General features: G+C 37.8%; 1 protein-coding gene across 4 annotated transcripts; it reads left to right on the top strand.

The window, feature by feature from the left end:
* The first annotated feature begins 262 nt into the window (after window positions 1-262).
* Window positions 263-24,782, top strand: CD19 (CD19 molecule). Of its 4 annotated transcripts, none has more exons than XM_023497850.2 (15): window positions 263-1,033; window positions 1,603-1,869; window positions 2,434-2,631; window positions 18,931-19,230; window positions 19,447-19,554; window positions 19,757-19,805; window positions 20,255-20,343; window positions 22,391-22,504; window positions 22,897-22,986; window positions 23,179-23,253; window positions 23,412-23,468; window positions 23,578-23,634; window positions 24,010-24,105; window positions 24,216-24,303; window positions 24,620-24,782. In XM_023497850.2, the coding sequence occupies exons 1-15, from the start codon at window positions 940-942 to the stop codon at window positions 24,624-24,626; spliced, it is 1,689 nt and encodes a 562-aa protein (XP_023353618.1). In that variant the 5' UTR covers window positions 263-939; the 3' UTR covers window positions 24,627-24,782. The 4 variants fall into 4 exon arrangements, with proteins under 4 accessions (XP_023353618.1, XP_031818811.1, XP_023353617.1 ...); XM_031962951.1 differs by having other exon boundaries at window positions 20,255-20,352; window positions 24,013-24,105; XM_023497849.2 differs by having other exon boundaries at window positions 20,255-20,352.
* Window positions 24,783-24,793: the final 11 nt, after the last annotated feature.

The raw sequence follows: 24,793 nt of genomic DNA, 5'->3' as shown, positions 1-24,793 counted from the left end.
TCTTCCCTTTGTTAATTTGTTCCTATTTATCTTGTATAAAGCATGCCTATATATAATATATATATATGTAATATGTATATGTATGTTCCTTGTATAATCATCTCGCTTTGCTCCAATTAAACCATGTCATACAACAAAGAAAGAGTTATGCATATATACCCCACATAATGATCACTTCTGCAAAGTATGCAATATTTTCCCTTGATCTCTCTGCTAAAGAGGATAGAATTTATTTCTTGACCTGAAATTAATTAGGTTGAAATGGCAGATCATTGGTCTGGTAGTGAAAAGGAAGTACTGATCTTGGTAGCTATATTTCTCTAAAGCCTGTATTACTTCTTATTTGTCCTGAGTATTAATATATTGCCTCACCTAGAACTTGCATGTCTTCAGTATGTCTGAGCTCTGAATTCAAGAGTCTGTTAAGCCATGCGGACTGCTTAAATGGGAAAAGTGAAAGGACTGATAGAGGATAAGAAAGGAAACCTTGGGCCAGGGGTTCTTCTTCAGCTAGTCTAGTAATGCCTTGGTACTTACTCATTCAATTGGATTGGATTGGATGGTGACACAGACTATATTTAATAAAAGTTCATGGGTTCTCATAGGTTTCTGTGATTGGGAGATTTTTTTCCAATCTTATTTGGATTAGAGGTGTTTGATAAACCATATACAGACCTATACATAGTCTTCTATGTTTGTATGAATGTAGGGAAGTGAAGAGGAAGACTGGGCTATTTGGGGAGAAACAGAGCTGTGTGTGTCCCTGAGGGGACCTGGCTGTGGGTGGCCTCCCTTCCTCTCTGGGGCACAGGGCCTGTAGGCAGGCTCCCTCTGACAAGGCAACCATAGTTTTGGTTCAGCAACTCCCACCAGCCCCTGCTTGCCCCAGCATCCACCTCGCGGATCCGGACACTCCCAGGAGTTAGAGCCTGACTCGCCATGCAGCAGCCCCCTTTCTTCTACCTCCTCCTCTTTCTCTTTCTCACCCCCCAGGCTGCCAAGTCCCAAGACCCACTGAGAGTGGAGGCTGAAGGTAGGAAGAAGCAGAGGTGTGGGACTCTTGTCCCAGCTTGGCCAGTCTATGGTGTAGCATTGGAAAGTTTGCCACTTTCTGGACTTTATTTTCTTCTTGTGTAAAATGAGATTGAAGATCAGTTGAGATGATTTGCAGGAGGCCCTTTCCAACTCTAAATTCGGAGTCTTATTGGGAAGGAACTGAGGAAACTAGTGTCTCCTGGGCTTAGGGTAAGGGTTGGGTTGATGACGGAAAGAGGAAGAAGTAGAGATGGTAAAAAAAAAAGTAACATATTTTAATTTCAACGTTTTTGAGACATTTCTTTATAAAAATTTATATATATGTACATATATATATAATTTCTTTGTATAAATAAATTATGTATTAAATAAATACATTTCTTTATATAAATGGGAAGTAGCCCAGTGCGAGTATTTTCATCCCTTTTAGACAGATGAGGAAATTGAGGCTCAGAAAAATGGTGTAATGGGGCCTGTGGTCTTATAACTAGTGAAAGTTGGAGTTTCTTCCTAGATCCTGTGTTCCCATCACCATTTTCTCCCCTACTGTCCTCTCTCTCTCCACAGAGGGGAGGAATGCGGTTCTGCCATGCTTGATTGGCCCCAGGGATGGACTCTTTGAACCAGTCACCTGGTCTGGAGGAGGGCAGCTATCCTCTTTGCAACAATTGACCCTGAAAAGCCCAGGTTTGGGGGCCCAGGTGGAACCCTTGAAGGTCTCCCTCTTCATCTATAACATCTCAGCCCAGTCTGGGGGCTTCTACCTCTGTGAATTGGGACCACTCACAAAGCAAGAGTTGAAGCCCGGGGCAGCTATCAGTGTCAAGGGCAGTGGTGAGGGGCCAGGCTGGGGGTCAAGGGTGGGCATGGGGGTGAAGGGAACCTGAAACTCTGGGCTCAGTAGAGAGGGAAGGGGGGAGAGGAAGGGAATGGCTCTGGGCCTCCATTCTGCTGAGAGACATATGTATGGTGTCCTGGAAGGAACATTAGAATAGAGGTAAAAAGACAAGAATTTGAAATCGAGTTCCAGCCACTTCTTCCTTGTATGATCATGAGTAAGTCATATTCTCCCTTTTTAGGTCTCAGTTTCTTCATCTGTAAAATGAGGGGTTCAGACTGGATGACTAATAAGGTCTTTGTCCACTCTAAATCTTATGATCCACTGAGTGTCCTGTTGTTAGGGAACCTAAGGGAAAAGAGATTGTTAAGAATCTGGAGGGGCTCAGTGGGCAGGATGGTGGGAGAATTAAAACTGGAAGACTCAGAGAGAGGTATTAAAACTGGGTCTGAAGGAGAGACTTTGCGATGTGAAGACAAGACTAGGAGCTGCCCAGAGAGCAATAGCTGTCCCTGGGCCCAGCTCCCAATCTGTCTCCAGCTCTATCTCCATGTTGCCAGGTGAACTGTTCCAGTGGAATGCTACTGGCCCAGAAGGCTGTGGTCTTAGGAGGGAATTCTTATCTGCAATTAAGCCTTTTGACCGTTCAAGATCCAAGTTCCAAACTGCTCCCTCCACCCAACTATACGTATGGGCTGAGGACAAACCTGAGCTATGGGATCCCTTCGCTCCATGTACTGACCAGAACCAAACAAAGGGTGAGTAAGGGGCTGTGGAAGGGAGAGGCAAGAGGAAGTTAAGTAGGAGTGGGACAGGTTAGAGACATTGGGTGGAGGGCACCCAGGTGCAAAATGGATAGAACTCTGGAGTCAGGAAGAACTGCGTTCAGATCCAGCCACACACTAGCTACATGGCCTTGGGTAAGTGATTTAATCTGTTTGCCTCAGTTTCTTCAACTGTAAAATGAGGATAATTATAGCATCTACCAGGAAGGTTGTTGTGAGGATCAAATGAGGTAGTATTTATAGAGTGCTGAGTACTGCATCTGGCATATAGTATGTGCTCTATAAATTCTACTTATTATTACTTATTAAACAGCAGGAGCTACCTTCTTCCTCCCAGAGCCCAGCTTAGATTGTCTCCTATACCTAAAATATTAAGGAATATTTGTATTAATTTTATGTATTTGTAATAATTTTGTATTAATTTGTAATATTTATTAAGGAATAAAGTATTAAGGAATATACAGAAGAAGTGGAGACTCAGAAAAGACTTGAGTTCAAATCCAATTTCAGACACTTATTAATTGTGTGATGTTGAGCAAGTAGCTTAACCTCCATCTTGCATAGGTACCTCATCTATAAAATGGGGATAATAAAAGCATCTATCTCCTAGGATTATTGTAAAGATCATATAAGATAATATTTATAAAGGACTTAGTACAGTGCTTGACACATAGTAAGTACATAATAAATGTTAGTTTCCTTCCTGTCTCCACATGTTGATATCACATTGATCCTTCCAAACATTCCTGGTGCTTCCCTTATGTAGCCTTCCTTGGTTCCCAGATCTCTCCTTTATCTGATCTGTATTCAAGCTTTGAAGGGCTGTTTAATTGGAGAGGCTTAATGGAAGAGAGGCTTCATCTATTCCCAAGGAAGAGGGCAAACTTAGGAGCTAAGGGTCAAAGTTTCAGGGAGGCAAATTTAGACTCTGATGTAATGAAAATTTTATTTAATAGTTAGAGTTGCTCCAGAGTTGGGATGGGTTGCCTCAGGAAGTAAGTAGTAGTAGCATCAAGTAGATGCTGAATCACTACTTTTGGTATGTTTTAGTGAGATATTACACACACACACACACACACACACATGTATTTGAGTATGAGTTGAATCCAATGATTAGCTAACTTTCCTGTGATCTTAACAATCTCTTGTATGAAGTTTGCTATATTCTAATTTGTTTCTAGACTTTCAGGTTCAGGAAACCCTGGCCTCACTGTAATCCTGTAAGGTAGGAATTGTGGGGGATAGGTGGGGTGAGACAATCAGATTTTACAGACTTACAAACTGAGGCTCAGAGAATTCATGTTTTTTCCCATGGTCATGAAGCTAGGAATAGAATCAGAGCCAGATTTCAAATGGAGGTCCACAGATTCCAAGTCCAATATATAGTCCAGACTGTTCCCCAACTTCCTACCTCTTTGCTTTATCACATCTGAACTAGTGGGGGTTTTAGGAAGAATTTTTATTTACAAATATGGAATCCTTCCAAAAAAGCAGGCAAAAATATGGCAGAAGGAAAAATGTGATAGTATAAAGAGCATGGAATTTAGAATGAGGAATGGGTTCGAATTCCAACTTGCATAAATCTCTTCAATCCCCTCTATGCCTTTTAGAGTTGTTTCCTCTTCTGTAAAAGTAAGAATTGGATTAGACTAAACATTGTTAACCAGGAGGTCTGTGAGTTTACTTTTTAAACATTTGGATCATTATAATCCAGTATAATTGTTTTCCTGCTTAATCTTCTGTATTTGATTTTATGCTTTTAAAAACTCTTTATTCTGAGAAAGGGTTCAGAGTTTTACTAAACTGCCAAAGGGGTTTAAGACACAAAAACAAATTAAGAGCCCCTAGATTAGATGAATTACAGTTCCTTCCAGCTCTAATATTTTAGGATCATATGAGTGGGTGTGACCAAAACAACTCATTACCTGCTCCCTGATCTTGCCTTGTAAGGAACCAGTATGGAGTGAGCTAGGCTGGGTCCTGGGATGGCAAATACAAAGTCTGGGCCTGTTCTCCTAGCCTTTCCAGCTTGGCAGCATCTGAAGGGCTTGGTACTGCATTAGCACAGTTTCCAAGAAATCAGGGCCATCTCCATACAAGACTTCCAAGGAGGATTTTATTGGAGGTTACAAAAGAAAAAAGATATAAATTCACAAAGCTGTTGTGGAAAGAGCAATGGATTTGCAACTGAGGATCCTGGGGTATGAATCCTGATTCTAGATTTATGAGCTATATGACCATAAATAAATCACTTATTCCCTTTAGATCTTACTCATCCATCAAATAGAAATAATAATACTTAGACTTCTTACCTTGCAGATTTGTCATGGGGAAAATGCTTTGTAAACCTCAAAGTGCCATAAATAGGCACTTTTATTAATAAAAGAGGAGAATAAAAGCAATCAGAAGCACAAATAAAATAAAGCAACCTAGTAGCGATGAAGAGAAAATGGAGAGGGGAAGGAAAGAGAGGGATGGGAGGAAGGGGGGAAAGGGAGGGATACTAAATCTAGAGAAAATTCCCCAGGGCCTTCCTGAGCTCTGTGATTCTCTAGATCTAGAGGTCATTTCTAGGGCTACTCCCATCCTGGCTTCTCATTTTGAGAATGGTACCTTTTGGTTCCATAACACCCTTTCGCCACCTCTTCCTACAATCTACTCCATCTCTATTGTGAATGGCCAATCTCAGTCCTGCAGACCAGTGGTCTCCTGCATGAGGGCCTTGTACCCCTAGTAGACCATGACATGACCCTAAGCTGTTGGAGCATAGAAAGGTAGGCACAGAACTGACCATGTCAATTCCTCTACTTAGTAAATTCCAATGGTTTTCTATTGATTTTAGGATCAAACACCATTTTACTTTTATTTCATCTTCTTTTTCAATATCTATTTTTGGTAAGGTTTACAAATTGTATTGATGCAGTAATACATGTATAATTTGTAAAAAAGTAAATATAGTTCTATTGGCAGTGCATACTAAAAATTTTTTGATAGGCTATTCACTGCACGAGACTAAGTAAGTTTCCTGATTCTGCAATAAAAAAGTTTGCTCAACCCATCAGGAACCTTCTCCTTTGATTTAGGCAAGGAGGTTTTGTACTCTTCTCACATTCATGGAGTTATATATTTAGATCTTGAAGGGGCCTTACAGGCCATCTTGCCCAACCTCATTTTTACAGATGTGGAAACTGAGGCCTGGAGTGGTTGAGTGATTTGTTTAAGGTCTTACACAGTTACAGTAAAAAGTAATTCAGTGAGTATTTCAGTGTAGTTCTGACTCCACATCAATACTCTTTCCATTTCCTTGTGTTTCTTGGAAAGAACTTGACCAGTAATTCTCAGGACCCTTTGGTCTTAAAAATTATTGAGGACCATCCCTTCCTCAAGAGTTTATCTGTGTTATATCTATTGGTATTTACCATGGTTAGAATGTAAAGCATCTTGTTCTTCACATCTATTGAAAGGAGAATTAGGATTGCTTTTTAGCCATGTCCAATTCATCATGACTCCATTTGAAGTTTTCCTGGCAAAGGTAACTAGAATGATTTGCTATTTCCTTCTCTAGCTCATTTTACAGATGAAGAAATTGAGGCACATCAGGTTAAGTGAGCTGCCCAGGGTCACACAACTAATAGATGTTTGAGGTCACATTTGAACTCCAATCTTTTTGATTGCAAGCCTTGTCCTTTATGCACTGTACCACCTAGCTGCCTCTAAAAGTATTGGAGTGGTTTACCATTTCCTTCTCCAGATCATTAACTAGGAATACTGGGTGAGAGTATATTGAGGCTTACTAGAAAGAAAAACTCCCCCAAAATTATTGCTCTCCAAAAGTGGAATAGGCTGTATGGAAAGTATGGGATTCCTCATTACTTGAACTTTTGTTTGTTTACATTGAAAATCTACAATAATTTAACCTGGTTTGGAAGCGTGTTATTGCTTTTTATTTGTTTTATTGATAAATTTATGGGTGCTTTTTAAGATTTTAATCTCATTTTTTGTTGCTATATTTTGTTTTTATAATACTTTCATTTTTGAATGCCTCTCTTTCATGTGACAAAAATTAAAACAACAAAGTGGGGCAGGGTGAGAGGGGAAACAGTTTAGCAAAACCAGTGAACACACTAGTCATGCCTGGTAATGTTTGTAATATTCTACATGTACATTCCCCCATGCTCTCTGTAAGTTGGGAAGGAAAGTGTGTTTTATGAATTCTAAGGTCATAATCAGTCATTATAATTATACAGCAATATTTTTTTTTTGTGTATACCTTTTCTATTTACATTGATTTAACCACATTTTCCTGGTTCTGCATACTTTACTTTATCAATTTACACAATTTTTCTATAGTTCTTTGTATTCTCCATATCCATCACTACTTATGATAGATGAGAAGTATTCTTCCATTTGTTCATATAGAATAATTTTTTTTATCATTTCTCAATGAATGAATGTTCATTTTATTTTTAGTTCCTTATTACAACAACAATAACAACAAATGTTCTGAATATTTAGGTGTATATAGGAACTTTCTGCCTTTTATTTCCTTAGAGTACACGACTAGCAGTAGGCTCTCTGGATTAAAGGGTATGACTTTTTTAGTTATTTAGAAACCTAATTTTTGCAAAAGGGCTTTTAAAATTTTTTTCAAATAGGGTGTTACTCCCCAAGTAAGTTGTGGTCTTGAATTTATTTAATTCCGTTTAATTACTTTTTAATTACTAATTACTAAATTTAATTACTAAATTACTCATAATTTAATTACTGAGTTTAATGGTTTCTGATTCTTTCTTATCTAGTCTATTCTGCTAATCCTTGCTTTTGTTTGTAACCATTTAGTTTTGGAATGTGTTGTTTTTTTGTTTGTTACATTTTATTTTCATAAAGAAGGCAATCATGGGAAAAAAATCCTTCCAAAGCATACTCCTCCCTATAGATGAGAAAGACACCAAACTAGAGGATTGTCCATGCTAATTCTTGCAATTCTAGTCTTCTGAAATTTACTGATTGTTAACAAAATCAAAAAAGGAAGACGGTGTCCTTTAAATTTGACCAATTGATACCATCATACTTACCCTGAGTTTTTCATCATTTAATATAATCTTTCTTTATATAGTCATATATTATTCTTTTGGGTAGGCTTCCTAGCCTAACCTTGAGGAACTGATGCTCTGATTGTTATCTTAGGGAATAGGGTCACTTCATTCACTTTGTGTTCTGTCCTTAGGCATGCAGTTTGGACCAGGTTCAGTTCTGGGGAGCCTGACTCTAATGAGAAGAGTTGTTCTCACACTCAGTGGCTCATTAAATCCCCTTCCTCTAACACTCTTGAGATGATTTTACTAATTGAATCTCCCCCTAAATGGAAAGAATAAAAATGTATTTAATATATGATATGAAACAGGTTCGGGACAAATAGTTTATTCCTTGACACTTAAGAAATGCTAGACTTAAAAGACTCAGAAGAACGTTAGCAGAATAGAATTCATCAGTTTAATTTTTAGCTACTGATACAATCTGTTTCTTAGTATTTAAACTTCCTCAGAACATATGGTGATTTGCAAGACTACAAATTAGAGATTCTTCACTTTATTGTCTAAACAGTTCCTGGTACATATCCTTTGGTAAAATAGCTATGCTTGGCCTAATCCTCTCATCAATGACTGTCCTCTCTAGAACTTGCAGAAGCTTTACCTTCCATGAATTACTTCCAATACAATGAGACCCGAGTTCTACAAAGTTAAGTCACTTGCCCAAAGTCACATAATTAGTGTCTGAGATTGGATTTGAATTCAGATCTTCCTAATTCAAGGCTCAGCTCTCTATGCACTGAACCTTCTAACTGCCTCAGATCCCTTAGTCTGGTGGCCCTTCTAAGACTGAACAGTCCACATCAAAGCAATCATTTGTTTAAGTTCGTTGTTGTTCTTCAGTTCTGTCTGACTTTTCACGACCACATTTGAGCTTTTCTTGGTAAAGATATTGGAGCAGTTTGTCATTTCCTTCTTTAGCTCATTTAACAGATGAGGATACTGAGATAAATAGTTAAGTTCAAGGGCCACACAGCCAGGAAATGTTTGAGGCTGGATTTGAACTCAGGATGAGGAATATTCCTAACTCCAGGGCTATCTTACTTTTCTTAAAGTTTGCTTAAGTTCAGGAAAGAATTGAAACAAAAGAGACGGGGTGTGTGCTTTAGCTTTCATGTGCTTATGGCCAATGGAACCTGCTGCCTGTCTTTGACTCAACTTTCTAGATACTCATTGAATGTCCTTCATGCTTTGAAGCTGGAAAAGAAGGAAGCATCTTCTACTTTTAGTACTTTCAGAATCCTTAGATCTTCTGGTTCCATAGCCAATAAACAGAGAGTCATTGTCCCACAATACAAGGCCCTCATTGTTGAGTCATATTTGGTCCCATACTCCCATCCAAAGCTTCCTTGTGAAGCCAGGAATCATGACTCTACTTAGACATGTTTCATGGAGATGGAGGAGAGGGGTAAGGGAAGAAAAGATGGCCCCTACTATAATGGAATCATAGATTTAGGGCTAAAATGAGCCTTATAGGTATTCTAGTCCAGTGTTCTCATTCTACAGCTAAGGAATCTGAAGCCCAGAGAAGTTAAGGGACTTAGATGGTGCAGTAGATGGAGTACTAGGTCTTTAGTAAGAAAGACATGAATTGAGATCCTGCCTTAGATATTCACTAGATGTGTGATCTTGTACTGATCACTTAGAAACCTCTGTTTGCCTCAGTTTCCTCAACTGTAAAATGAGATTCACAATAACACCTACTTCATAATAATTACTTGTTTGTCAGGTAATATTTTTAAAGTGTTTTGTGTTAGGCATGTAGTAATGCTATACAAATGCTTGTTATTGTTATTTTTATGGCAAGAGAGAGTTGGGATTCTAATTTGTGGCAGAATCAACCTTAGGGCTTCTGAATCCAAAGCCAGTTTTTCTGGCATACACTGCCTTACATTGTTTCATTTACTTTGTATTATTTCAACTAAATCTTACCATGTTTGTTCTCATGGTGCAACAATATTCCATTACATTCCTATCTGTATAACCCCCTTGGGAAATCACTTAATCTTTGAGTGCACTAGGTAGCTATCAAAGAATTATATTGCAGAAAGAAAGTATGAATGAAATCCCTATCCCTAACCCTACATTCTTATACCACATTTTACTTGGCTATTCCTTAATCATTGAATACAATGTGCATCCAACTTTTTGCTACTACCAATGGGACTGCTCTGTGAGAAAAGTCATGAAATTGTTAATAACCTTTGGTGAAGAGATTTCATTTTTGTACAAATACTTCACCCCACGGAGGTAAAAGACAAATAAATTCCATACACAACAAAATTTTAAACAAACAAGCAAACAAATTGGAAATACAATATCTACCCATTGATTCTGGAATGGCTGAAAAAATTGTGTTATGTAGACTTGATGAAATGCAATTCTCCTATAAGAAAAACAATGGAAGAAGCAGTATGTTGCAGTCAATATAAGCTTGGCCTTGAAGACATGAAGTCCTTCACTTAAGTCCTGCCTCTGGCACATATGCTAGCTATGGTATACTAAACAACTTACTGAACCTCTGTGTTTTAGGTGGGTCTCTAAGGTGATCTTCTCCCTTTATGCTCTCTTCTTGGTATCTCATGGAGTTCGCTATTATCTGTGTAGAGATCCCAGATCTCTATACCCAACTTCAGTATCCCTCTTGATCTTCAATCCTGTGTCACCAATCACCTACTGAGCATTTCAAATTGTATTTCAATTGTACATCAGATTGTGTTGTAGGGATCTTAGAGTAAACATGTCTAAAACTGAGCTCATCCCTAAACACTCCCCTCTTCCAAACTCCTCTATTTTTTGTTGAAGAAATCACCATGCTACTGGCCATCCAGGTTCATAATCTTGGCATTATCCTGTACTTCTTACTTATATTTTATATATTTATCTCTTCCCCTTATATTCAATTACCAAATTTTCACTTCAACCTTTAAAACATCTCTTAAATCCTACTCCTTTTCTCCTTTCACAGAGCTACCATCTTACTTCAGGTATTCATTACCTCTATGTCCAAATCAGGTCATCCTAGGGAAGTTACTTAACCTCTGTTTGCCTCAGTTTCCTCATCTGTAAAACGGAGATGATAATAATATCCACCTTCTCCCAGAATTTGTGAGGATCAGATGAGATAATATTTGTCAAGTGCTTAGAACAGTGCCTAACACATAGTGGGTGCTATACAAATACTTATTCCTTTCCCTGCCCTTACCCTTTTGAAACATTTGTTGGCTGATGACTCTTATAGAATTTATTTCACTTTTTTATGTCAGATTTTTGTCAGACATATTTAATGCAAAGATTTCCTCTTCATTTCATATCTTTTGTTCATATTATGGTTGTACTGTTTTTATGCATACAAAGACCCTTTATTTTTATATAATTAAAATTATATCTAAAATAATGTGTTTTATATTATGATTGTTTTTTACATTATTCACAGTTGTGAAAAAATTCTATTTTTAGTTAAGGTGGTTTTTAAAAATATTTATATCATTTAGCATGTTGGAATAGATTATGATATATGGTGTAAAATATTAGTTTAATCTCATTTTCTTCTAAATTGTTGAGTTATCTTGTTTTTTTACCTTTTAATCTGATTTTTCTCAAGCAGCATGACAAATCTAGAAATATATTTAGAGGAATTGCACATGTTTAAACTATATTGGATTGTTTGCTGCCTAGGGGAGAAGGGTGGAAAGAAAGAGGGAGTAAACTTTGGAGCACAAGGTTTTTCAAGGGTGAATGTTGAAAACTATCTTTGTATGTATTTTGAAAAGTAAAAAGCAATTATTATATAACAATAAAGTGGAGATTCTGAAGAAAAAACAAAAACAAATAAGCAAACAAAACCCAAAATTGTTCTGTTGTCTCAGTGTTTTTTGTTGAACAATGATTTCCTTTGTTATGGCAAAAGTATTCTTGTTTATGGTGTGAGTAAGTGGGTTTTTTTTTTTTTTGTTTGTTTGTTTTCTTTTTTTGGGGGCAGCTCATGCAGAGTGGATGTAGAAGAGAAATGAGGCATAAGATGTATTTTTTTTAGTGGTTTTCCCATGGGTTCAGGGTAGAATCAAAATTAGTGAGCTAGTTGTGCTAGATTTACCAAATATTCTATACAAATGAAGACTTTTATTTATTTATTTTGTATTTTTTAACATTTTAAAACTCTAGAATGAGACTAGGAGACCATTTCCTTTTTCTCTCTTTCTGCAGAGGACTTTAACAAATATTTAACTGGAAAAAATGAAATTTAGAGTCAAGCTCTCCCTTCTTTTTTTTTTTTTAATTTAAATTTTATTTTTTTTTAATTTAATAGCCTTTTATTTACAGGATATATACATGGGTAACTTTACTCTCCCTTCTTCTCAATTCTACTGACTAAATTGTGCCAACAGCTTTCCTTGAAGTCCTTTCCTTTGTTCCAGTTTCTAGAGAAGAGGTAGTCCTTTTCCTTGCAAATACAGACCTATTTCCTTGGGTCCTGATCTGAAGTCTCGTCTTTCCCTCTCTAAAGAGAGAGTGCACATGTTAAGTTTGAGGAGATGTAGAGAAATGGTCAGTTTAGATAGCAATCAATCTGGGAAAGGGCCAGCAGCATCTAAGATTGTTGATGCTGATAGAAAGATACACATCCTATCAATCTATGCTTCATTCAGGCTATTTATTTATATCTTACCCAGTAATAAACTTCACTGCCTAGGAAAGGAATAAGCCATCTTTATGCCTGCCAACAGCTGCTTCTCCATTAATGGGTTGAGTTTGCACATTTACTTTTATTAGAGGAAAGAATTTAACCTAAAGCTATTGATGTAGAAGAGACTTGTTATATCACAGTCACAGAGTGGTAAAATATACTATCTCACTGAATTCAGCTTTGCTCATTTAGAATCAGTTCCTCAGACCAGTCAAAGACAGTAGCCATCTCAATCTTTCCCTTGAAATCACTGCTAATGCTCATACAAGGCTCTGACAGAAAGAACTCTGGGAGATGACTAAAAACCATTACATTGAATTCCCAATCCCTATATTTATGCCCACCTGCATTTTTGATTTCCTTCACAAGCTAATTGTACAATATTTCAGAGTCTGATTCTTTTTATACAGCAAAATAACGTTTTGGTCATGTATACTTATTGTGTATCTAATTTATATTTTAATGTATTTAACATCTACTGGTCATCCTGCCATCTAGGGGAAGGGGTGGGGGGTAAGAGGTGAAAAATTGGAACAAGAGGTTTGGCAATTGTTAACGCTGTAAAGTTACCCATGCATATAACCTGTAAATAAAAGGCTATTAAATTAAAAAAAAAAAAACAAGGCTCTGACAACTCTCTCTAGCATCTCTTATGTCCAATGGTCAAGATTCCAAACCCCAGAAACAGAGAGGGATAGCTCTCTTGATATAGGTAAAGGTTTTTCTCTCTTGGTTGGTGAGCAGACCTGTGTTATCATTTTTCAAAGAATCCTACTCAACATTAAAATTCATACTATTTCCTTCACTTTCAGGTCCATGTGTTTCCTTTTTTTTTTTCCTCCCTTGAGGCAGTTGGAGTTAAGTGACTTGCCCAGGTCACACAGCTAGGAAGAGTTAAGTGTCTGAGGTCATATTTGAACTCAGGTCCTCCTGACTTCAGAGCTGGTGCTCTATCCATTGCATCACCTACCTGCCCCCACATATTTCCTTTCATTCCTCATTCAGTGTGGGGATGAGAGATTATATAGAGGAAAAGTCGACTTTCATAAGGAGAGGCTATATTTATAGAAATTATCTTATAGTTGTATTTATACAATTGCTAGTTGTATCCAACTAGATTAGTGCCCAAATTTTTAATGTATGTTATCATTTTAAGATGTGGTGTTTTCTAAACATTTTCCCTTCTCATTTTTAGTGATATGTAGAAATGCTAATTATTTTTGTAGATTTGTTTTGTATTGTGTTTCTTTGCTGAAACTATTATCTCAATTTTCTGATCATTTCAAGGGTTTTCTAAATAAACTATTACCTTATTCTAAATAGCCTTATTTTTGCCTCTGCTTTGTTAATGCTTATTTCACTTAATTTCTCTTTCTTGTCTTATTGCTATAGCCAGCATTTATAGTAGTATATCAAATAATAATGATAATAGTAGGCATCTTTGCTTTAGCCCTGATCTTTTGAGGAAAAGTCTTAATGTTTCTCCATTATAATACAATGTAGTCCTTAGTTTTAGCTAATTTAAAAAATGTGTTGAGGAAAGATCCTTCCATTATTATTATTATTATTTTTTAGTGTTTTAATATAAACCTTTACTGAAGGCTTTTCCTGATCCTAGTGACACAATTATTTGGTTCCTTCTTTTTGTTTGTTTTTATCATTTATGGCTCAGGGTTGCTCCAAAGACTGGATACACAGTCTGGACCCAGACCTGGAAACCTGCCTCTAAAAGGATAAGTTTTTCTCTTTGATTTATTATTTCCTGGACAGAGTAAAACTGAGGGAAATCTCCAAAACAAAGCTGAGATATGGCTTGTTTCTTCTAAAGTGGAGGCTGTTAAACTCCTATAGTTTCATCAAAGGACAATATACAATACTCTTCATGTTATCTACCCTAACAAAGCACTCACATCTGTGAGTAAATACAGGAAACAAAACAATCTTATAACTAATTAGACTCCCTCTTGGGGGACTGCTGAACAAATACTTTCTATTTACTTCATATTTGCTCTGAATAAGTCACAACAATATTGTGGAGGATTGGCATGGTCCAGATCTCCTGATCTGGCTTTAAGTCTTTAGCTGCTGGATTCTCTTTTTTTCTGAGAAATGAGCAGTTGAGGAAATCTCCCTGTGGGAGGCCAGTGCTTGACTCTCAAATTCATGAACTTTGGAATGCAGAATTAGCCATGAGGTAATCCCCAGGTCTAGAAATATCGATTGTTAGAATTATTAATTTCTGACTTATTCTCAGAAAATGAAACAGAAAGGCTGAAGATTAATGTGAAACTGAAGGCTCAAAAAATCCCCCTCTTAGGCTCACCTGGGGAAGTACAAAATACTTACTATGTACTTCTATTGCTAGCTGCCATTTTCTGCTGTTTCGTAGCTCATTCCTATGGACCCCAGAGGGAACGTCTCCTCTGACAAGATTCTGTTTTCTGAAGTTTCCATCATCCACTCATCAAGAGGCACCCCAAGTCCCTGGGAATTGCCAGAGGAATCCCCAGTGTCCTCTCAATGGGAACCTAGGGCACAGATTTAAGTTTGGTATTTGATTAGGAGTTTTTAATTTGTTCTTTTTCTAGCTTTTTTAGTTGTAAGCCCAATTTATTGATTTCTCTTTCTCTATTTTATGCAAGTAAGCATGTAGAGATATAAATTTACCTTTATCACCGCTTTGGTTGCATCCCACAAATTTTGATATGTTGTCTCATTGTTGTCATTCTCTTGGATGAAATTTGCTGTTTCACCCAGTCATTCTTTAGGATGAGATTATTTAGTTTCCAATTACTTTTTGGTCTGTTTTCTCCTGGCCTTATATTGCATGTGTTTTTTATTGCATCATGATCTGAAAAAAAAATGCATTTACTATTTCTGTCTTTCTCCATTTGATTTTGAGGTTTTTATTCCTTAACACATGGTCAATTTTTGCATAAGTTCCATGAACTGCCAAGAAAAAAGTAAACTCCTTTCTATCTCCATTTAATTTTCTCCAAAGATCTATCATATTTAACTTTTCTAATATTTTGTTTACCTCCTTAACTTCTTTCTTATTTATTTTGAGGTTGGATTTATCTAATTCTGAGAGTGCAAGATTGAGATCTCCCACTAGTATTGTTTTGCTATCTATTTCTTCTTGCAATTCTCTTAACTCCTAGGAATTTCCATGCTATAACACTTGGTGCATATATGTTTAGTATTGATATTGCTTCATTATTTATGTTACCCTTTAGTAAAATATAGTTTCCTTCCTTATCTCTTTTAATTAGATCTATCTTTGCTTTTATTTGAGCTGAGATAAGATTGCTACTCCTGCTTTTTTTTTCTTCACCTGAAGTATAGTATATTCTGCTCCAGTAGGGCACAGATTTAATTCCATGGAAAAGAGACGTCTTTCCAGTGAAGGTCCAAACTAATTCCAGCAAGTTAATTAAGGGATAAGGATTATCAAATTAAGCATGGACTCTTCCTACCAACTTTCAGCATATAATTACTGTGATTTCTTATTTTCCTCATATTGAACCATCCTTGTTCACTTAATGTAGTGAGATTTCTCCAGCCCAGCATCTCAGAACCAGACTGCTACATCTCCCCCTCAGGTAACTAGAAGAAACTTTAGGAGTTAGGTAATGTCTTTTCTCTACTGCTATCACATCAAGTCCTTACAGATTGTGTTTCTACCCACTGTAAGAGACCACTGACTAGAACCCCTTTTCCTTTTAACCATTTAATGTCAATTGGCTTTTATGAAGGGATATTTACTTCTAAGCAAGAACAAAAAATATGAGTATTTCCTTCAAAATCATAGAGGCACACCCTCTTGTAGTTCACTTTGGTCTCTGAGGAGAATGGGCTCAATCTAAGTTAAGTTCCTTCATAGAATGCTTTACAAAGTTCATATCAATATGTGGCAAGATGAGTTTTTGTCTCACTTATTAGTGAGCTGTGTCCACAAGGTCATGCTGTCCTCCTCAGAGCATTGATGCTGGATAGGCTGCCAGGAGCCTTGCTCTCTCTACCTTTACAATTAACAAGGTCAGAATTTCTAATCCCTTCATGTAAAATAGAAAAATAAGAAATTCAGGAACAAGGAACCAAGGTTTCACTGGGTCAGTGCAGGCCTCATTGGGGAGCAAGCCCAAGGGTTCTCCCCTTAAAATATTGTCTCCCTGGACATCATCCCCAAAGAAGTCAAACCCAGTTCAGAAGAAATGACTGACCTCGTATTCAAGAATACCTGGATTCAAGACCTGCCTTTGGCAAATACTGGTTATGTGGTCATTGGCAAGAAACTTCTCAAGTAAATCTATAAGAATATATTATAGGAATTACTGATGTACATTGCTAGAGGGAGTTTCCCATATTGGGGAGTTTTCTATGAAAGTGAAATCAAGCACAGGCCTCACAAACAAAAGCAATTAGATATTCTAGTTTCTGGTAATTTTCTTTGTTTCTACTCTATTAATTGCTATCTTCTTTCTTATTTTCAATTTTAATAATTTTGTTTTTCTTTCCTTTTTTCTTAAAAAAATTAAATAGTTGATGATCAATTTAATTGGTATTTTTAAAAAAGCTAGCTTTTGGTTTTGTTTATTAATTCAATTAAAATATGTATTTAGAAACTCTCAAAATGTCTTCTTTTGTGCTTGTATTGAAATTATTAGTTTTTTGATTTCCTAATTTGTGTGACCAAATCATTAGACCTCTATTTTTCTCTTTTAGAAATTTAAGTTTTCAAAAATTTAAATCTGCCACTGATTGCTTTTGTTCCATCACATAAATTTTTCTATGTGGTGTCAATGATGTTATCTCTTGAACATATATATATATATATATACACATATATAGATATACATGTCTCTTTCTTTGCATATATAATTTTTTTATGATTTAGTTTTTGACCCACTCATTACTTAGGATATAATTTTTAGTTTCCATTTAGTTCTGCCTCTTTTATTAATATTTTCTTATTGAATATTATTTTATGGCATTATAGTTTATAAAGAGTATGATTAAGGTTTACAGTTTTTTTGTACTTATTTATGAGTTCTTTATGACTTAGGATATGATCTTTTTTTTTTTTAAGGTTCCATGTGTCTGCAAAATAACTTTTATTCTTTCAGATTCCCATGTGATATTCTTTTTAAGTCTATCAAATTTGACATTGAATTTGTAATTTCCTTTTAAATTTTTTTAAAATTCATCAAAGTTTGAAGGACAAATATCAAAATTTCCTATTGGTGCATTATTGTTTAGTTTCTTTGTGTGTTTCAGATAGCTTTTTCTTCATGTTCTTAGTAATCCATGAATATAGAATATGTGTGGGGCTTTTAAGCACAAGATAGTTTGTCTTTATTCCTTTTGTTAGCATCTATTTTCACTCCTATTGTGTCTAAGATCATGATTGTAACTTTTCCTTTTTTTTTCTATTTGGTAAAGCATAATGTACTATATTTTTAGCCCCTTGGATTATAATTTTTGTTTTGTTTTATCTCATTTCATCTTTACAACAATGCTTCTAGGTAGATGCTGTTATTACCCCCATATTCTAGTTGAGGAAATCAAGGCAAACAGGTTTAGTGACTTCTCAGACTCATACAGATGATAAGGCTTTTCATGTCTTCCTGATTTCAGACCTAGTACTCTATGCATTGACCACCTAGTTAACAATTTATTAACATTTTCCATTGATTATTCTAAGCATTTGAGTTTTATGTTCAATTTTTTGTTTCCATTTATTTTATATTCATTTTAACAGATACCAAGTCTTCATTTCTCTAACTACATAAATTTACCTGATTTTTTGCTTCAAAGTTGTATTGGTTTTTTTTTTTTTTTCTGGAGATTTTTCATTACTTTCCTTTATGCAGAAAATAATATGTATTTATGTACTCATTGTTTGGGGAGGTTTTTTGGGGCTCATTTTAAGTCACTCTTTGAATCTTTCTTTAGGCACTTAATAAATGTTTATTGTTTGGAGGTGAACATTTTGGTATAGTGGATAGAGTGCTAAATTTGGAACTAGAAAGACCTGAGTTCAAAACCCACTTCTAACACTCATAGCAATATGAGCCTGGGCAAGTCATTGCATCTTTCTGACCCTTAATTTCTTGATTTCTAAATTGAAGGGATTGAAAAATTTGATTTTCCAGCTTTCAATCTCTGATCCTATCTTAATTTTTTTTTGGGGGGGGGTCAGAATTTCTTTCCTTTTTTTCCTCCTCTTTTCTATTATTTTTTTTACTTGATTTGGCATACTTGTTGCCATTTGTAGGTGATAAAAAGAAGCTCGACTGAATCATAACCACTCAGTTTGTAATCTTCCCACACTTCTCCAATCCCTTGAGGTCCTTACTTGAAGACTAGATGACAATATTGAGAAGATTCTTAGTCTGGCATGAATTGGATGAAGTGAAAGCTGAGGTCTTTTCTAACTCAGATTCTGTGAATCTGAATAAATTAATAATCTGAACTGTGATCTTTCTCCCCCAGATAATATGGAGCTTACTCTGGCCCCAGGATCTCCCCTCTGGCTATCCTTTGAATATCCACTATCTTCCCTCACCTTGGGTCCCACATCATGGGTTCATTGGCGCCCTGGGAAAAACACTTCTCTCCTGAGTCTGGAACTGGAAAAGGGCTTCCTAGCCCGGGAGTTTTGGGTTACAGGCACCAGAGGAGAAGGTGCCCTACTGATTCTGCCGCAGGCTGTTCCCCAGGATGCTGGTTCTTACTTCTGTAAAAGTGGCAATCTCACCATCACCATTGAGCTGAAAGTCATCTCACCAGCAGGTATGAAAAGTCATGTGTTCTACAGCTTTCTCTTGAGGGTGAAAGCTGAAAGATCTAGTCTTCTTTCATTCTTGAAGCAGTTTGAGAGGTATGCATATGAGAATTTTTATGGGTTAATGTGTAGGGATCCCCTATCTCACAGTCTAGTACTTGTTTCTGAAGGTTGAGAGAGAGAGGAAAAGATTCTCCCATTTCATGGTTCTCATCCCTCTGCAGTATGGCGTTGGTTGTTGGAAGCTGGAGGCTGGAAGATTCCAGTTGTTGCTTTGACCTATGTGTCTTTCTGCCTGGGAATCCTGGTAGGGTTCCTTCAAGTTCAGAAAGGTGAGAAACCACTCTTTCTCCCTCCCCCTGTACCTGCTCTCAGCTCCTACTCCATCATAATCTCAGTTTGGACTTCCCTAAGGAATGACCTCCACGCAGGCAGCTGTCTGCCCTATGCCTATGTCTGTCTGTCTAGCCTCCCTCCCCAATTCCAGCCTTTCTGACTGATTCCAACCCAAATCCTCCTCTGACTCCTGGTTAGCCCTGCTCTTACGAAGAAAAAGGAAGAGGATGACAGATCGTAGCAGGAGGTAAGAAAACTCAATCTGGAGAAATCACAGAACCCTTGAGCTTCATCTCAAATCAGCATCCCTCTCCCCTCTCCTGGAACTAAGGTTCTTCTCTCCTTCCCCACCATTAATCATTTCTTCTGTATCAGCCAATAGCAGTAATTCACATTTCTAAAATTCTTTTTGTGAGTTTTTCTCACAATAAACTTATAAGATGGTAGTACAGATATTATTTTCCTTACTTTACAGATGGGGAAACAAAGGGTTATTTAGGGGATTGCCCAAAGTCCCACAGCTAGTAAATCTGGGAACTAGGATTCAGACCCAAGAGTTTTAGTTCCAAGGACATTGCTATTTCCATTCTACTGCCCAGTAGTCAGGTTACTTTCTGCTTCCCCTACCCTTTAATTACCCCATACCCCCTTAGGTTTGTGTTCCAGTTTCTTCATTACTTTTCTTAATGGGATCAGGTTCTTCAAAGTGATGTCTCCAGGGAATGAAACCCAAAGTCAATATGGGAATGTGTTACCCCTGTCTGGAGTGGCAAATCTTGGAAATGGTGAGCAAGGTCTCTGAATTCCTAGATGAGATATACTCAAAGAATATAGTCCCAATCCTGAAACGCTTCCAAGTCAGTGCTTTTAAGACATATCCCAGTCTGAGGGCTTTTTATGGAGAGGGGAGCTCAGAGACAGTAATGAGTACAGGATAAAGAGAGAAGCTGAAGAAAAGAGGAGAAAAAAGTTGGGAGGCTAAAGGAGAGGAAGGAGAACTTGGGAGAGAGGCAAGGTGCTGAAAATAATCTCTACTGGTAGTAATCAGCTTACTTCTAATAGAGAAGACAACTATGTCTAAAAATATATGCAGCACAAATAGAAAATGAATAAATGTAGATACATGCAAAACAGTAAAATACAAGGTAGTTTGGGAGGGAGGGGAAATCAGAAAAGACTTCTTGTAGAAGATGATATTTGAGCTGAATATTAAAAGAAGAGAGGGACAGTCTAAGACCTAAAAACAGAAGATGGAATGTGTGAGGAACAGAGAGAAAAGCAATATAGCTGAATCACAGAGTCCAATTGAAAACACAGTTTGGGGCCAGTTGTGAAGTGCTTAAAAAGCTAAGTAGAAGAGTTTAGATTTTATCCTAAAGGCCACAGAAAGCTATTGGAACTAAATGAGCTAGGAAGTGTCTTGGCTAAATCTATGCTAAGGAAAACCACTCTGGCAAGTGGAAGATGAAGTGAATTTGTGAGAAACTGAAGACTAATTGGGAGGCCATTGCAATAATCTAGGTGAGAAGTGATATGGATCTAGGCTAAGGTGGTAGCTGTTTAAGTAGAAAGAAGGGATCATGAGTGAGATATGATGTAGAGATAGAAACTGCAAGACTTGCAGTTAGTCATATGGGATGAGAATGAGTAAGGAAGCCAGGATAAAGCTGAGGTTGCAAACCTCAGTGACTGGAAGAATGGTGATGTCTTTGACAGAAATAGGGAAATTTGAAAGAGAGGGGTGTTTGAAAGGAAAGATAATGAATTTGGCTTAAATATATTGAGTTTGAGATGTTTCTGGGACATCTATTTTGATATGTCCAATGGGCTAGACCAAAGCTCAGGGGAGAGCCTGGGGCTAGATATAGAGATAGGGGAATCATCCTTATAGAGATGATCATTTAACCCATGGAAACTGATGAGGTTGCTAAGATAAGGTATACATAGAGAGAAAAGAACTCTTAACACTTACAATTAGGGGGTATGGTGTGGATTATGATCCAGTAAAGGAAATTGAAAAAGTAAAGGGAAAAGAACCAGAAGGCAGTGTCATAAAAACTCACAGAAGAGAGACTACTCAGGAGGAGAGGGTGCTCCACTAGGTATAGCAGCAGGTATTTCTAGAATAAGATCAAAGATGACTTACTCTTAGGTTTTTGACAATATTGTGTAGGCTATTTTTAGAAGACTGTTCTTAAATATAGAAAATAAAATCATTCACCGACTCTCTGTAATCTCTTTATGATAGAGGGGGGTGGCAGTGGTCCATGGATAAATTACTATCAGATTTGAGAATTAATTGAGATCATTGGTAGCTTTGGAGAGAGCAGTTTGATTTAAATGAGTTCAGAAGTCAGATTGCTTCAAAAATTGAGGAGTGAGATAGAAGAGAGAAAGTGAAGAAATAAGTGTAGATGGTTTTTTCAATGTATTTGGGTGACAAAAAAAGATATATAAAATTAAAAAAAGAGCACTTTGTGGGGATGGCAGATTTTACTAAAGATTTTTAAGGAGCTGTTGAAGGTGTGTGTGTGTGTGTGTGTGTGTGTGTGTGTGAGAGAGAGAGAGAGAGAGAGAGAGAGAGAGAGAGGGAGAGGAAGAGAGGGAGGGAGATGGAGAGGGAGAGAAAGGGAGGGAGAATCAGTGTTTCAATCTACTGGAAAAGAGGGGTTGGCTAGAAGAAAAATTACCTCTGTCGGTGATTGAAGGAAAATGATGTCAAGGGCTTTTGAGATGAAGAAAGGGGAGATAGGGAGTCAATTAAGGAGAAATAAAAATACTATCTTGCTTTGGTGAGGGTCTTCTTGACCTTTTTCTATTTCTGTACTCTAGTTCGGACTCTGAAGTGGACCCCTGACTCTGGAGGAGCTACTCCACCGTTTGGAAACCCATACCGAAGGGACCAGAAAATAGGAGTCCCTGGGCTCAGGAGTCCAGGGCTGGAAGGTGAATAACTCTTAAGAGAGGGTACCTGTTCTTCCCAGCCTTGGGCTAGAGCCACAACAAAGTCAGAGGAGAAAGAAAAGTGGCCTACTAGAAAGGACATTGGATTAGGAGTCATAGTCACCAGTGGAATCCTGTCTCTGGTGCTTATTAGTTGTGTAATGTTGGGGAAATTCATGTGGGCCTCATGATCTTTAATTTTCATGTCAGATCTAAATCCATTGTTCTATCATCCTCTTTGGCATAGGGGATAAGATTGTCCACTTCTCAGGCTGTAAGGGATGATGAGTCATGGGCATCTGGTTAGTGGAAAGGAGAAGAATCCATGTGGGTCGGGGCTGTTGGGAGCAAGATGAGCTGGGGGAATTGAGGGCAATGACTGATTGACTTCTTAGATCCAGAGGAGGAAGGAGAAGGTTATGAGGAGCCAGATGGTGAAGGAGCTTCTGTGGCCTATGAAAATAGCCAAGATCAGATCTCCCAAGGTAATTATGAGTTGTTCCTATCATTCAAGGACCAATCTCCTCCTTGTTACAGAGCCCAATCTTCCTCTACTCAGCAACTACTCCCACTAGTTCCTTCTTCCCTTTTTCTAAAGCACTGCATAATTGGGTAGGTCAGTAAGAGACAATAGGCAGGACTGTCCAGCCCTCTTTCTGATTCTCTTCCTTCCCCAGATGCTTGGGCCTATGAGAATGAAGAAAAAAGAACCTTGGCTGATGAAGAAATGGAGGATGATTCTTTCTCCACTGGTAATAAGGAACTGGGGGAGAACACCTTATGGGACTGGAGACAGGGGCCCCTAAAGGACCACAAAGTTTGGGGGGAGCTGGGGAAAGGGAGGAATGGAGTGGTCCTAAGAAGCTCCAATGGAGACTGTCTTCCATCTTCCCTCTCTTCTCTCCAACAGCAGAGTCTTATGAAAATGAGAACAAGGAAATGGTCTCACCTGTCTACACAACAACAGGTGGGGCAAGATCATTCCTAATTTAGAATCTGGGAGAGTGGAAAGGAGAGTAGAAATTTAGGCGTTTAGACCCAAAGGCTGAAAGAATCCTTTTTTCTTTACTCGCTAGGCTTCTTGCTCCCCAAAGGGCCTGTGTGGGACACCTGCCGGGAGGCTTCTTCACTTGGTGAGATATGGGACAATCTGTTCTGACCCTGACCTCAAGGAAAGAGAAGGGAACAAGCATTTGTATAGCAATTACTATGTAGCATGCACTATACTAAGTGCTTTTTTACAAATGTTATTTCATTATTATCTCAAAGTTCTTTCCTTCCTTTCTTCCTCCCTTCCTCCCTCCCTTCCTTCTTTCTTTAGATAAGACATTGATTCCACCCTCATGGAACTTCCTAGGACTGAACCTAACCACTTCTATAATGAGATATACATTAATCCCTGTAACTCAGGCTTCCAACCCCCTCTCTCCAGTCGGGCCCTTGGGATTATTTGTGCCCCATCTAACCTTTTTTTTCTCACTTGCATCTCTTCATCTTTTGCCTAATAGCAGGGTCTCAGTCTTATGAAGACATGAGAGGGATCCTTTATGCTGCCCCTCAAATCAGGAACCTTTGTCCCCAGCTTGGTCCTGGTCAGGAGGAAGGTGAGTATCTTTCAATTTTCTGCTCTGCCTAAACTTTCCAGGATCCAAATGGTCTTTTCTCTTTTCTGCCTCCCTTTTCCTCCTTTAATACAATCCCTTGTGCTGTTCAGATGGCGACTCCTATGAGAATATGGAAAATCCGGAAGAGTCTGGTCCAGGGTGGGAGGCAGGGGATTGGACCCCAAGCTGGAACAATAGGTGAGCTCTCACCTGTAACCCTACTCCATTAAGTGAGTAGGAAATAGGCCCCCTCTAGAGGTTAAGGAGAGGACATTTGGGGCTTATGCTGGCAAACTGGATTCTGATGGTGAAAGGAAGGGATGGAGGGAGGGAAGGCCTTTATTTTATTATTATTATTATTTATAGAACAGGGTAGAGAAGATGAAGCAGAAATTATTAGAGAATTTGGGATAATGTCTGGTCTTTTGGGAGGGAGGGATTTTCAGAGGGCTAGAGAGAGGGGACAGGGCAACCACTGAGCACCAACCTTCCATTTTTATCTTTCCCTCTTTAGGTCCTAGAGACACAACCCCAATTTAGCATTCTTTTGATGCTTAGTCTCTGTCTCTGTCTGGAGGGACTAAGGTCTGATGATGTTCAGGATGTGTGGTGTGTGTGTGTGTGTGTGTGTGTGTGTGTGTGTGTGTGAGGGAGAGAGAGAGAGAGAGGGAGGGGGAGAGAGAGAGAG

The sequence above is a fragment of the Sarcophilus harrisii genome, chromosome 1 (genome assembly GCF_902635505.1).
Source record: "Sarcophilus harrisii chromosome 1, mSarHar1.11, whole genome shotgun sequence".
Lineage (NCBI taxonomy): Eukaryota > Metazoa > Chordata > Mammalia > Dasyuromorphia > Dasyuridae > Sarcophilus > Sarcophilus harrisii.
The sequence above is the reverse complement of the archived record's forward strand: the minus strand, read 5'-3'. Positions and strand labels throughout refer to the sequence as shown.